General features: G+C 48.6%; 1 protein-coding gene across 1 annotated transcript; it reads right to left on the bottom strand.

The window, feature by feature from the left end:
• Nucleotides 1-806: 806 nt before the first annotated feature.
• On the bottom strand, nt 807-7,597 carry SNRPB (small nuclear ribonucleoprotein polypeptides B and B1). Its single transcript, XM_044297562.1, has 7 exons — nt 7,474-7,597; nt 4,221-4,372; nt 3,043-3,154; nt 2,804-2,956; nt 1,497-1,635; nt 1,201-1,326; nt 807-951 (listed from the first exon to the last, which is right to left on the bottom strand). Exons 1-7 carry the CDS (start codon nt 7,474-7,476, stop codon nt 914-916), a joined length of 723 nt encoding a protein of 240 aa, XP_044153497.1. The 5' UTR covers nt 7,477-7,597; the 3' UTR covers nt 807-913.
• Between the last annotated feature and the right edge of the window lie 5,537 nt (nt 7,598-13,134).

Here is a 13,134-nt window from a genome sequence, read left to right as displayed (position 1 = left end):
ATTCTGTGTATTAGTAAGGACCTCGCCATATGTTTAGCTTATAGGCCTAAATTCTGATGACAGAATCCCTTCAAGGCCTCATGCACACAACAGTTGTGCGTTTCGCGGTCCGCAAATTGCAGAACGGCACGGACAGCCATTGATCTAACTGGCCAGTCTTGTTCACAAAACAGACAAGAACAGGACCAGTTATATTTGTTTTGCAGACCACGGAACGGAGCAAGCTATGCGGACAGCACATGGAACGAGTGCTGCCTGCATCTTTTTGGGCCCATTCAAGTGAATGGGTCCACATCCAAGCTGCAAAAACTGCGGCTCGGATGCGGATTAAAACAAATCGTGTACATGACGCCTAAAGGGTTTGTCACTAGAATTTTTATTATTAAAATGGCTGACATTAGCCATGTGGGGGGGGACCTCCTGCACCTAGGTCAGTGATGGCTAACCTTGGCACTCTGGCTGTGGTGAAACTACGACTCCCAGCATGCTCCATTTATTTCTATAGAGTTCTGAGAGCAGCCAAGTTGGTTTTACCACAGCTGGAGTGCCAAGGTTAGCCATCATTGACCTAGAGGCTCCTGTCTCCCACCTCAAGTCACGCCTTCCAAATGTTGATCGACAGGGCCAGACATCGTTCACATCCTTCTGCCTGCCCTGTGGAAACCTCATGCCGTGAAGCAAAGGATTTGGCACCAGTTTAAGCATTTCAGAAATAGGCTTACGCTTGCCTTTTTTTTTTTTAAACTAATCTTAAAGAGGACCCCAACTGATTCCGCTCAGATTTGGGAATAGAGACTGAACAGAGGTACTATTTACTTGTTTATTAAAAACTCAATTTACATAGAAAATAAAAAAAAGTTACAAAACATTTAACCAGAACAGTCCCATCATGTAAGTAAGGAAGCAGCAACGATCAGGGCCTGGTTGGCCTCATGCCTGGAGGTGGTGGACCTGGCAAGAGAGTAGATATTAATTCAGTATGAAAACATTATATGCATTCTGACTACATAGTTACCCTAGAAGTATTGCCCAAATTTATTTCTAAATATATTATGTTTTCAGTAGAAATGGATTAGACAAATTAGGTCCTTAAACCAGAAACCTGCAGCAGCTTTAGGTCATGTGGTTTGCTTGGTCTTTATGCTTAGATTTTCATTCATGCAAACTATATTTATGCTGTACCATACCATCAAATCTTACCTCTCATTCCTGGAGGTGGTGGTCTCATGCCTGGAGGTGGCATTCCCATGGGGCCTCCCCTGCCTGGGGGCATGCCCATGGGTGGACCCATAGGTGGCCTCATGCCTGGAGGGGGTCCCATCATACCTATAATTAAACACATAAGTGAGTAAAACTCAAGATGGACATGCAATAGGTTTTTGAGGCAGAAGAGATCTCAGTGTAATCCTGCTGTAAGTATTCATCAGAATAGTCAGACTGAGGATTTTCATCATCGATCTAACCCCCCCACAAAACAAAGTTAAACAGCTCTGTACCTGGGGGTGGTGCTCCTCTGCCCATTGGTGGTAGCGGGCCTCCACGGCCTCCTGGAGCATACTGTGTTGGGGCACCAGCTATACTTGCTGTGGCAGCAGCTGCAGCAGCAACATTACCACGACTTTGAGGTGTCATCACCTGTAGGACAGACGACAATGTGAACCAATGAAAAACAAAAAAACTGATTTACAATATAGAGACGTGAATTCCACTGATAATTATATGGGGTTTGAGATCGTATTGATAGCCTATCAGATTGGCAGAGATGCAAGGAGTCCAACGCCCAGTCACATAGTATAGTTCATATATTAGCCACGCACCCAAGGCCCTGGTGAGCGGAGCACCACAGCCTCCTCAGTTTACCAAGCACAGCCCTGTCCACTGGATAGCAACTGCTTGGTATTGCAGCTCAGCCCCATTTTGAATGAATCAGCCACTGCAAAGCGACATGACATCACATGGCCTAGGAAGAAGCCCAAACATTCATAAAACAGAGGCCTCTCCATAGTCGGACCCCTGCCAACCCTATCCTGAGAATAGGCAATTAATATCAAATTCCTAAAGAACCCCCCTTAACGCAAAATGTCATGCACGTACGTTCTGTGCCAGAACGCATTCCGCAGTACATGAACGGTGGGCTGACTGGGCAGGCATCAATCCCTGATAGCCAGGCCCCTGCTGTAACCACTGACACTGTTTACAGCGATGCTGGCAAATCAACCCCTTCTATGCCACGGTCAGCGACATAGAAGTGGTTTGCGGCGGGTGAAGGAGCGCACCGGGTCCCCACGCTGCTGTGGCGGGGACCCGATGGGTGACATGACAGCCCAATGCCTTGCACAGCATGGGGATCCGACTTCTACAGGTGCCAAGGAGATAACCATGACTCCTCAGGTGGCTGTGACTCTTTCAGGCAGTCTGCAATCATTGTGATGTTGGTTCTCGGCAACCACTTTTAACTTATAGATGACGGACCACTGAAATCAACTCCCGTCACTCCTTTATTCTGCCATTAGTATGGGCAGCATAAGGTTGATGACAGGTGTAAAAAAATAAAATAAAAAAGTCACCTTATATCACAATAGCAAGTGATCAAAGTCATATGCACCCCAAAATTGTACCAATCAAACCATCATCTCATCCCGCAAAAATGATACCCTAAGACAAATCGACACACACAGGGATTTTAGTCACCATGATCAACCCTGCCAAGCAACATACCTGATCAGGCCTATAATGCTGAAACAGAGGTAGATCCGCAGCCAAATACCTACTATAGAGATCTTATTTTGCAACATAGGATTACCTGTTGAGATGGGCCTCCAACGCCCCTCACTGGTCCGGCTAAACCAGCAGGTGCTTGCGGCATCGGAGCACCAGCAGGAACACCTCTGCCAGCTGCGCGGCCGACTCCTGGACCCCCAGCAGCGCCAGCCAACGGTACCCTTGCAATACCAGTCTGAATAAAGAGAAGTGAAACGTTAACATTCAGAGTTGGAAAACCTTTTGGCACGCTGGTTGTATACTGTCAAACTAAAGCCTCACATCTTTAGGCGGTGGGCCTTCAACTGTCATGGACACCAAGTTCTCTCCACGGAGTAAGACCAGGCCCAGTACCCGCTTCTCTTCACGTTCTGGCTGTTTGGAATTCTTGGGCCTAAAAAGAAAGCAAGAACAGATGTAATGGGTTAATCAGTAAGCGATGAGTGAAGGCTGCAACCCTAACTTACAGAAACACAGGCCAAAACATGTTCATGGCATAGTTTATAAAACGCCCATTTACTTTACACTGGGGTGAGACACGACACAAGGAAGATACATGCCTGGCACTGTAATCTATTAATGCTGTACTGTCCCTGTGCGTATATTAATTACATAGCAAACCCAACCACCACTGAGACAGGCAGGATAATGGTCACTTGGATGCTTTATTTGGGTCCACAGCAGTACAAGCGAGTGTGTGGCCAAAATAAAGTGTATGGTGAATTTGAAAAAGGAGACAGGAACAGAGGACCCCTGACTTGAAATGGGTGCTTTGGATCAAACATATGACAGCATCAAGAGAATTAATGAGACTGTTTGGGCTTAAAGGGGGTTTCCAGGATTACAGCCATTTTACCCAGAGCACATGGTACCTGTTGAAAAACTCCCTGGTGCTCCAGTGATCTTCCAGTGCCTGGTCTGTTTTCTTCCAATGACTGGCCCCAGCAGCTACATGCCAACACTGAGGCCATTAATTGGCCACAGCAGGGCAATGTGACTATACGCCAGCCAGGAGTAAACAGACCGTGGAAAGGAAGTTCACCAAATGGAGCCTGGGCACCGGCAAATACAAACTTTATTGGGTACCACATACTCCAGGGGTTGGCTAAAGCAATGACCCTGGAAAACCCCTCTAATATAGCATACAGGCTCAGACACTGCTGGGTGTGTAGCTCTAGGCTCGGTGGTCAGAAGGTCTGCTGTATTGTGGAGGTCATCATATGTATCAGAAGGATTTACATCTTCACTAGAGCGCATGTTCTAGCCAAGATGTGTATAAACTGCTCATCTGGTTTGGGCTGGAGAGGTTTCCAGAATTAATATGGATACAAGGACATGTCAGACTACTGAAACCAGAGCACTTTGATTTATTGCTGGTCATTTCAGGGGGGGGGGAAGCAGATATTTTCACTGTAAGGAGCTGCTCCAGACATGACTTGTGTTCCCAGCTCCGCACTTACTTGATCTTTCTGAACTCGTCACAGTCACACAGGATGAGGTTCATATGCTTGTCAAAAGCTTTGAAGGTTCCTATAAAGATGCGGCCATCCTGAAGAATGCAGCGCATCCTGAAGTCAATGTGCTGCAGCATCTTGCTGCTCTTCCCCACCGTCTAAAAGAAAGAAAAGACCAAATTAGGATCTGGGAAACTAAAGCGATGACAAGGACATCACTTACAGACTAGGGCAGGGCTGGCCAAGCTGTGGCTCTCCAGCTGTTGCAAAACTACAACTCCCAGCATGCCCAGACAGCCTACAGCTATCAGTCTACAGCATGGCATGGTGGGAATTGTAGTTTTACAACAGCTGGAGAGCCGCAGGTTGGCCAGCCCTGGACTAGGGACTACGCCCCTGGTGAGCGGGATCACTCCATCAGTGGGGCTCAGCCACGGTACAATACCAGACGTCCGGTGGTGACTGCTGCAGTTTCTCCACAGCAGAAATTCTGCTGCAGATTTGACCTTAAAGGGGTTGTCCATGACTTACAATGGCCTGAAATACCAAATTAATCACCTGTTTTCTCCACCGTTTCTTCGGGCCTTGCGCTTCAATCCTCCCTTTGCTAATGTGATCTTGGCTGCAGCAGTGAGGTTCTGTGTACAAGTCACTGCTGCAGCCAAATGCTGGCATCAGCAAGTGCAAGGGATGCCTCCACTGAGGCCAGCGATTGCCGATCTGTGCATACAGTTCACCGCTGCAGCGTGGACCAGAGCGCAGGAACAAAACGAGAACATGACTACCAACTCATTATTTTAGGACTGGTTACAGTTTTCATATAACTAGACAACCCCTTTAAGGTGGAAATCCAGAGCAGAAAGCTACAGTACTTCTGTACTACAGATAGGGTTCAGTTTAATCACCTTAAACTTCCCGCCAGCCCAGTAGCTAGCTGGCAATGTAAAGCTGTCTGAAACTACACGTCCTGTGCTTTTAACCCAAACCTGCGGCAACTGGCGAGGGCTTATTACAATAGGGTAAGCCATCACTGGCAGTGCCTATCCTGCCCCTGTATATGTTAGTCTAAACATAGGACTATAGCCTAAGCCTGATGATTGCGCCAAGAAACCTCACAGTACATACGTTGAACCCATAGAGCACCCAGCTACCCGATGTATCTTTTGGCATATGCCAGGGTGGTAGCAGTTAACATACTTTTGTACAGAATAGCACGGTGTACTACAGCCTTCCACTGGTGGTCTGGGAATCCAGCGACGGCTCAAGCACAGTGACTTACATTGATAAACTGCTGGCACTGGAGACTGTGGAAACGCCTTGACCAATAGTGCCAACTAGAGACGTAACACCGGGCCTTAGGATAAGCCATCAATATCACATCAGTGCGCCCATCACTCAAGTGGCCATGACAGCAACACTCCCATTTATAGGGGGTTTCCCCAAAATATAAACACAGGGGAGGGGATAAGTCTCTGATCATTGAGGGATTGATGAGCCTGGCCGACTGAAGCGGTGGTCAGGCATGCACACCACCATTCCTGTCCTTCTCTAAGTGACATCTGGAGATGACAAAGTACAGCACTCATCTCCTGCAGCTCCATGGAGGGTTAAAGGGGTATTCCCATCTTGGACACTGGGGAATATCACTAGGATATGCCTCTAAAGTCTGATAAGTGCAAGTCCCACCACTAGGAGCAGCACCTATACTTCGACAGGAGCCCGCAAAGTGCAGGAAGGCGCACCGCACACCCGCCCTCCATTCATTCCTTTGGGAACTCCAAAAATATCCGAGAACTGGCAAGCCATTTCTGTTAAGTGACTGGAGCGTGGGCCGCACTTGCATGCATTTCTAGGGAACGCCTGAAACTAAATGATCGCACCGCTCTGCTGTTCTATGCAGTCTCAGAAATGGACGGCGGCTGTGGGTGCGCCATCTCTCACTTTCAGGGCTCTGTTCTGAGTATAAATGCTGCTCCCAGAGGTGGGACCTGCACCTATCAGACATTGGGGGTAGGGCTGAAACAATTACTCAATTGAATCGAGTAATGCGACACAAAAAACTCAACGCAAATTTTTGGCATCAAGGATTTGTTTGTGTCATGTGACCATGGAGCAGGAGTGAAGCGATTGCTATTACATGTCCTTTGACTGCTTGTGTACGCCAATCATGCAGGGTCTCCCTCTCGCCTTCAAAGTACAATGTTCAGTACCGGAGAGCAGGCAGTTACATGGACACCTAGGCTGTAACCCTCACAGTGCAGGCAGTGCACGGGACACCTCAGGCTCACAGCAAGGACCCGGCACGGGAAACTGCATCTCAGAGCCAGTGACACCAGCTCAGTGTCCCTCCATGTCCCTGCTGACCTCCCCTCCTAGGATCGCACAGTATTAGGGTACATTCACACCACCGGATTTATGGGCCCACTAATTGCGGGGACAGGTGCGGACCCATTCATTATAATGGAGCCGCAAAAGATGCAGACAGCACACAGTTGCACAACTGCAGAGAACAGGCCTTTCTATCATAGGGCTGACCGTGTGTATTCCGCAAAATGCAGAACGGACACGACCGGTATCATGTGGACCCGTTTTGGTCTTGTGAATGTACCGGTATACTGAAGGCATGGGAAGGGGGGGGTTAAAGGGTGTTGGGGGCCTGATGAGTTTTTATAAAGGAAAACAGTCTATTAATTCACTGTTTTACTATTAGATTACTCAATTAATCGTGAAAGATACTAGAATACTCGATTACTAAAATAAAATTCGCTTACTGCAGCCATGATTGGGGGCTTATCAGCTAGGATATACCCCCACTGTCAGGATGGAACCACTAGAGAAGCAGCATGCTTGCCCACTAATCTCAGCGATCACTGGTGGTCCCCACAGTCAGCCCACCATCAGATACTTAGACAAGTTTACATCTTGGGGCAACCCCTTTCAAGGGACCTGTAACCTCGGATATAACTTCCACGGCCTGGAACTACTAGTAACGCATAACTTCTAGCAGGAATAATAGAGGAGCAGCACAACAGTCACGAGTTACTCCTGGCGCCAACGTGCACCCCGTCACCATGACTGAGGGCCCCAGTGGGAGAGGAGCGGGCACCGCCATTGTACCAAGCACAGCTCAGCGGGGATGGAGGCCGCCTGCAGCCATTAACACTCCGGTGAAGCCGGTCCCCCGTGAGCTCCTCACACGGGAAATACAAGCGCCCTCCTGCCCGCAAACCCCCATTACACCGGCCCGGACCATACTCACCATGGCTGCAACGAGGATGTCGCGGATGCGCGGACGATAGGGACGATGAAAAAAATTGCGCCAGAAAGACGCTCTCCAAACGGCGCTCTTTATACCGGAAGTTGGGCCGCATCCGGAAGCTGCGCGTTGAATATACGTACAATAGAGAGGTAATGAGTACTACTTCCGGAAGAGCGCCCCCTGCCGGCAGCCGAGTGTATGGCAAGGGTTATCCTAAGAGGCATAGGAGAGACTCGCTTCTCAGTCAGAAGTGCATTGGGAATGTTAAAGGGATTGTCCAGTGAGTGTCATCTAAATAAAGTTTAAGGGGCTTCTTCTAAATGTGCAGGATCTTGGCAGGAAGCAGGGGTAAACTGGCCAAAATATTTTTTTAAAGGAATTGATCATCTTTGGGGCCACGCCACTGGGTTCCAGCTCTTTTGGTCCCCTGCCACTGCTTTTCTCCGGTCTCCACATGTCAACATCCAATGACTGGCCCCAGCAGTGATGTGTCCCCCATGTGTCACCTCACCGCTGCAGCCAGTAAAATTGGGGGGCATCTGTAGAGGAACCTGGCTACACTTTCTCTACAGCGCCTCTAAAGGAGAAATGAAGAATTACTCAGTCCCCAGTGAAATCACTGAGTAAAGCATGGAGGAGTAAGGGTCCTTTCACATGAGCGTGACGGATTGGCTCCGGATGCGTTCAGTGAAACTCGCACCATTTTGCAAGCAAGTTCAGTCAGTTTTGTCTGCGATTGCTTTTAGTTGTTCAGTTTTTTTCGCGCGGGTGCGATGCCGTTTGATGCGTTTTTCATGCGCGTAAATGGAAGGCTTACAAATAACATCTCTTAGGCTACTTTCACACTTGCGTTCGGGGTTCCGCTTGTGAGTTCCGTTTGAAGGGTCTCACAAGCGGCTCCGAACGGATCCGTCCAGCCCTAATGCATTCTGAGTGGATGCGGACCCGCTCAGAATACATCAGTCTGGCACCATTTGGCCTCTGCTCCGCTCAGCAGGCGGACACCTGAACGCTGCTTGCAACGTTCGGATGTCCGCCTGGCCGTGCGGAGGCAAACGCATCCGTCCAGCCCTAATGCATTCTGAGTGGATGCGGACCCGCTCAGAATACATCAGTCTGGCACCATTTGGCCTCTGCTCCGCTCAGCAGGCGGACACCCGAACGCTGCTTGCAACGTTCGGGTGTCCGCCTGGCCGTGCGGAGGCAAACGGATCCGTCCAGACTTACAATGTAAGTCAATGGGGACAAATCCGTTTGAAGTTGACACAATATGGCTCAATTTCAAACGGATCAGTCCCCCATTGACTTTCAATGTAAAGTCTGGACGGATTTGTCTACTAACTTTCACACTTAGAATTTTTTCGGATCCGCTCCGAACGCAAGTGTGAAAGTAGCCTTAGCAACCATCAGTGAAAAACTCATCGCATCTGCACTTGCTTGCGGATGTAATGCGTTTTTCACTGAAGCCCCATTCACTTCTATGGGGCCAGGGCTGCGTGAAAAACGCAGAATATAGAACATGCTACGTTTTTCACGCAACGCAGAACTGATGCGTGAAAACAACGCTCATGTGCACAGACTCATTGAAATGAATGGGTCAGGATTCAGTGCGGGTGCTATGCGTTCACGTCGCACATTGCACCCGCGTGAAAAACTCGCTCGTGTGAAAGGGGCCCAAGAGACACTTCTTGTAGCCCCTCTCCATTCTGGCTAATAGATGAGGGTCCTGAATGGGGGACCCCACACTATTACCTCCAAGATGTTACCACGTAGTGCAGGTGGGAGCTGCAGCACAGACTGTTGACTAGACTGGCTGCACTGAATGAGATACAATGGAGGGCAGTGGAGCTGTTACCGTGCTGCCCCCTGCAGTCAGGGCCCTCACCTCATGTATGCCCCTGTCACATAGCATTCATAGAGAATAGAGAGGCGCCAGCCCTGAGAGATCCAGTAAACTGTTCCGTCGTGTCCTAATGAGATCTGATGCTGGGAAAGCAGATGAACACCCAATATGGCCGCCCCTGCTTCTCATACAGGGGTTGTCACCCAGCTTTCCCAGACTCCTGACCAGTCAATGTGTCTCGCTGTATAATGATAGAGCTGTAGAGCCCTGACATCAAGTCCTGTGCAGTCTGCTAAGGTCAGAGATACATTTTCTGTGGCGCTGATAGGGGCCCCTAACACATACATTACATACTTACCGTCGGACTATACGGGCACACAGAGGGGTGCTCTATTAGGCACTAAATATGGGGGTCTTTCTAGGGACATGTAAGGAGGGCTGAAACGGAATGTGGACTCTCAGTCTCCCCCACCGCCCTTCTTATCACTTCTACATGCCTCCCAACCGCTCCAGTGGGACAGTCCTGGATTTCAGCCACTGTTCCCAGAGGCTGCTGCATGTCCTCCGGACACCGATACAGTTTAGTACAGGCATCCTCAAACTGCGGCCCTCCAGCTGTTGCAAAACTACAACTCCCAGCATGCCCGAACAGCCTACAGGTATCAGCCTACAGCAGGGCATTGTGGGAGTTGTAGTTTCACAACAGCTGGAGGGCTGCAGTTTGAGGATGCCTGGGCTAGTAGCATGGTGAAGCCGCTGCAGCCAGGCGTGATGCAGTGATGTCATTCTGCGTGCTGGGGGACACCCAGATCGTGCCGGGGATTATATGCTGTGTTTGTCATGGGTGAGCATTACTTTTATTATGTTAATGACACTATGGCACCATCACATCATTCTGTGTGGGGGGGTCTAAAGGGGCATCGCTATTGTCCGGGGGCACTAAGGGAGCTTTACTGCTGTCTGGAGGGCACTGTTACTGTGGGGGGGCAGTAAATGTTGACTGCCAGGGGGCACCAAGGAGGCATCATCACTGTGTGGGGACACTATTAGGACTCAAGCACATGACCGTTGTTTTTGTCCGCATCCAATCTGCATTTTTTGCGGATGGGATGTGGACTTATTTACCTCAATAGGGCAGCAAAAGATGCAGACAGCACTACCGTGTGCTGTACAAATCTGTATGTCCGTTCTGCGGCCTCGCCAAAAAAAATAGAACATGTCCTAGTTCTCGTTCGTATTACGGACAAGGACTGTTTTATAGAGGGACGGATATTCCATTCCGCATAATGCAGAACGCACACGGCCGGTATATGTGTTTTGCAGATCGGCAATTTGTGGAGCACAAAAACGGCTACGGCAGTGTGCATGAGCCCTTAGCGTGTGTGCCATACAAAGAGGGTACTGGTACTGAGTGGGCACACAAAGGAAGCTAAGCAGCACTGAACATGGAGAGAGATTTGGTGATGTGAGAGGTGTGCCCCCATTAAAGGGGTTGTCCAGTTTCCTTTATTGATGACCTATTCTAAGGATAGGTCATCAATATAAAAAAAAGCGGACAACCCCATTAAAATGAATTTAAAGTGCTACAAAAAAGTCTATGTAGTCTCAGCCTGAGGGCTCATGCACACAGCCTTTGCCCGGCTATGCCCGTATTGTGGGCCACAAACAGCAGGTCCGCAATGTACGGGCACCCGTCGTGTGCACACCGTATCATGGATGCGGATCCATTCACTTGAATGGGTCCGCAGTCTGGAAGGAACATGTTCTATTTTTTTGCGGTCTGCATCCATCTGCGGCAACCGCACGGATGGTGCCAGTGAAAATTGCGGTCGCCAATGCACGGAACGTCCAGCACACGTTCATGTGCATGAGCTCTAAGGCCTCATGAGCATTACTGCATTTTCCGTATGTTTTGCGGATTGCATGCAGTCCCATTCATTTCTGCAAACAACATAGGAATGTCATACGTGTGCTGTCTGCATCCGTGCGGTCATGCTGCAAATTATAGAACTATCGAGCATGTTAGTCCACCCCTGAAGGCAGGACAAGGTGGACCTGAAGGAGAAACAGCAGGGGGCGCTACCAGAAAGGAAAATGTAAAAAAAACTAAAACTTACAATAATTTATTGCATGTATATTCCAATATTACTTCATTTAAAATGCTCTGATCATGGCACAGTAAGGCTCTTTCACACAAAAAGATCCCGTGCGCGACGTCCGCTGCGTGAAAGACAGCCAAGCCCCGCTCCGGACAACATGACTGGTAATGCTCCGTGCCTCTCTATAATATTTTTACTACACAATCACGGTGACAACTTTTATCGCAGTGTGATTTTGTAGTAAAAAGATCACAGAGAGGCACGGAGCATTATCAGTCATGTTACTGCTCCGTGTCTCTGCTGTCCGGAGCGGGGCTTGGCTCTCTTTCGTGCAGCGGATTACCCACATGGCATCCGCTCGTGTGAAAGAGCCCTAATACGTTTGCTGTAATCGCCCCTTTAAGAAACACCTATGGGTGCGGTGTGGGAATATAGAGGACCAGAATGCTTCTGCATTTTGCTTGTGGTTTGTGTCACTTCAAGGGTGTGCAGAGCAAGCTTTGACGGCTTCTCAGCCATTGTGTCAGTGGGGAGAAGTGCAGTACGGTAGTCGGTTTTTGTCACAGCTTTTTCAGTAATTATTGTAATCGTCGAACAAATAAATAATGCAGCGATATTTACAAAATGAGACCGCACTACACCATGGGCTGCCATATAATCACCTGCTGGGACCTCATACCGCCGAAGCTGTGAACATACGGTATACATTTATCCAGGACTACTTGGTATTTGAAAATCTTCATGTGGGGAATGGACCTACCAGCTGCAGGGGCGTAATAAGTAACCATGGGCCCCATAGCAAACTTCGGGCCTCACTCCATCATGACCACCTTTAGCAGTGATTTGGAAAGTTTCATGATTATTTTAGTCTAGTCTGCCTAACGCACAGAGATAATGCACACAGTGATGTCACAGTAAGGGGGTAATTCTCATAGTGATGTCACAGTAAGGGGGTGATTCTCACAGTGATGTCACAGTAAGGGGGTAATTCTCTCAGTGATGTCACAGTAAGGGGGTAATTCTCACAGTGATGTCACAGTAAGGGGGTAATTCTCTCAGTGATGTCACAGTAAGGGGGTAATTCTCTCAGTGATGTCACAGTAAGGGGGTAATTCTCTCAGTGATGTCACAGTAAAGGGGAAATTCTCACAGTGATGTCACCGTAAGGGGGTAATTCTCTCAGTGATGTCACAGTAAGGGGGTAATTCTCACAGTGATGTCACAGTAAAGGGTACATTCTCACAGTGATGTCACAGTAAGGGGTAAATTCTCACAGTGATGTCACAGTAAGAGGGTAATTCTCAGTGATGTCACAGTAAGGAGGTAATTCTCACAGTGATGTCACGATAAGGGAGTAATTCTCACAGTGATGTCACAGTAAAGGGTACATTCTCACAGTGATGTCACAGTAAGGGGGTAATTCTCACAGTGATGTCACAGTAAGGGGATAATTCTCACAGTGATGTCACAGTAAGGGGGTAATTCTCACAGTGATGTCACGATAAGGGGGCAATTCTCACAGTGATGTCACGGTAAGGGGGTAATTCTCACAGTGATGTCATAATAATGGGGTAATTCTCACAGTGATGTCACGATAAGGGGTAATTCTCACAGTGATGTCACAGTAAGGGGGTAATTCTCACAGTGATGTCACAGTAAGGGGGTAATTCTCACGGTGATGTCACAGTAATGGGGTAATTCTCAGTGATGCCACAGATA

This window comes from Bufo gargarizans, chromosome 6 (assembly GCF_014858855.1).
Source record: "Bufo gargarizans isolate SCDJY-AF-19 chromosome 6, ASM1485885v1, whole genome shotgun sequence".
In the NCBI taxonomy this organism is placed as follows: Eukaryota; Metazoa; Chordata; class Amphibia; order Anura; family Bufonidae; genus Bufo; species Bufo gargarizans.
Note: the sequence above shows the minus strand (reverse complement) of the source record. Positions and strands in the feature narration are given on the sequence as shown.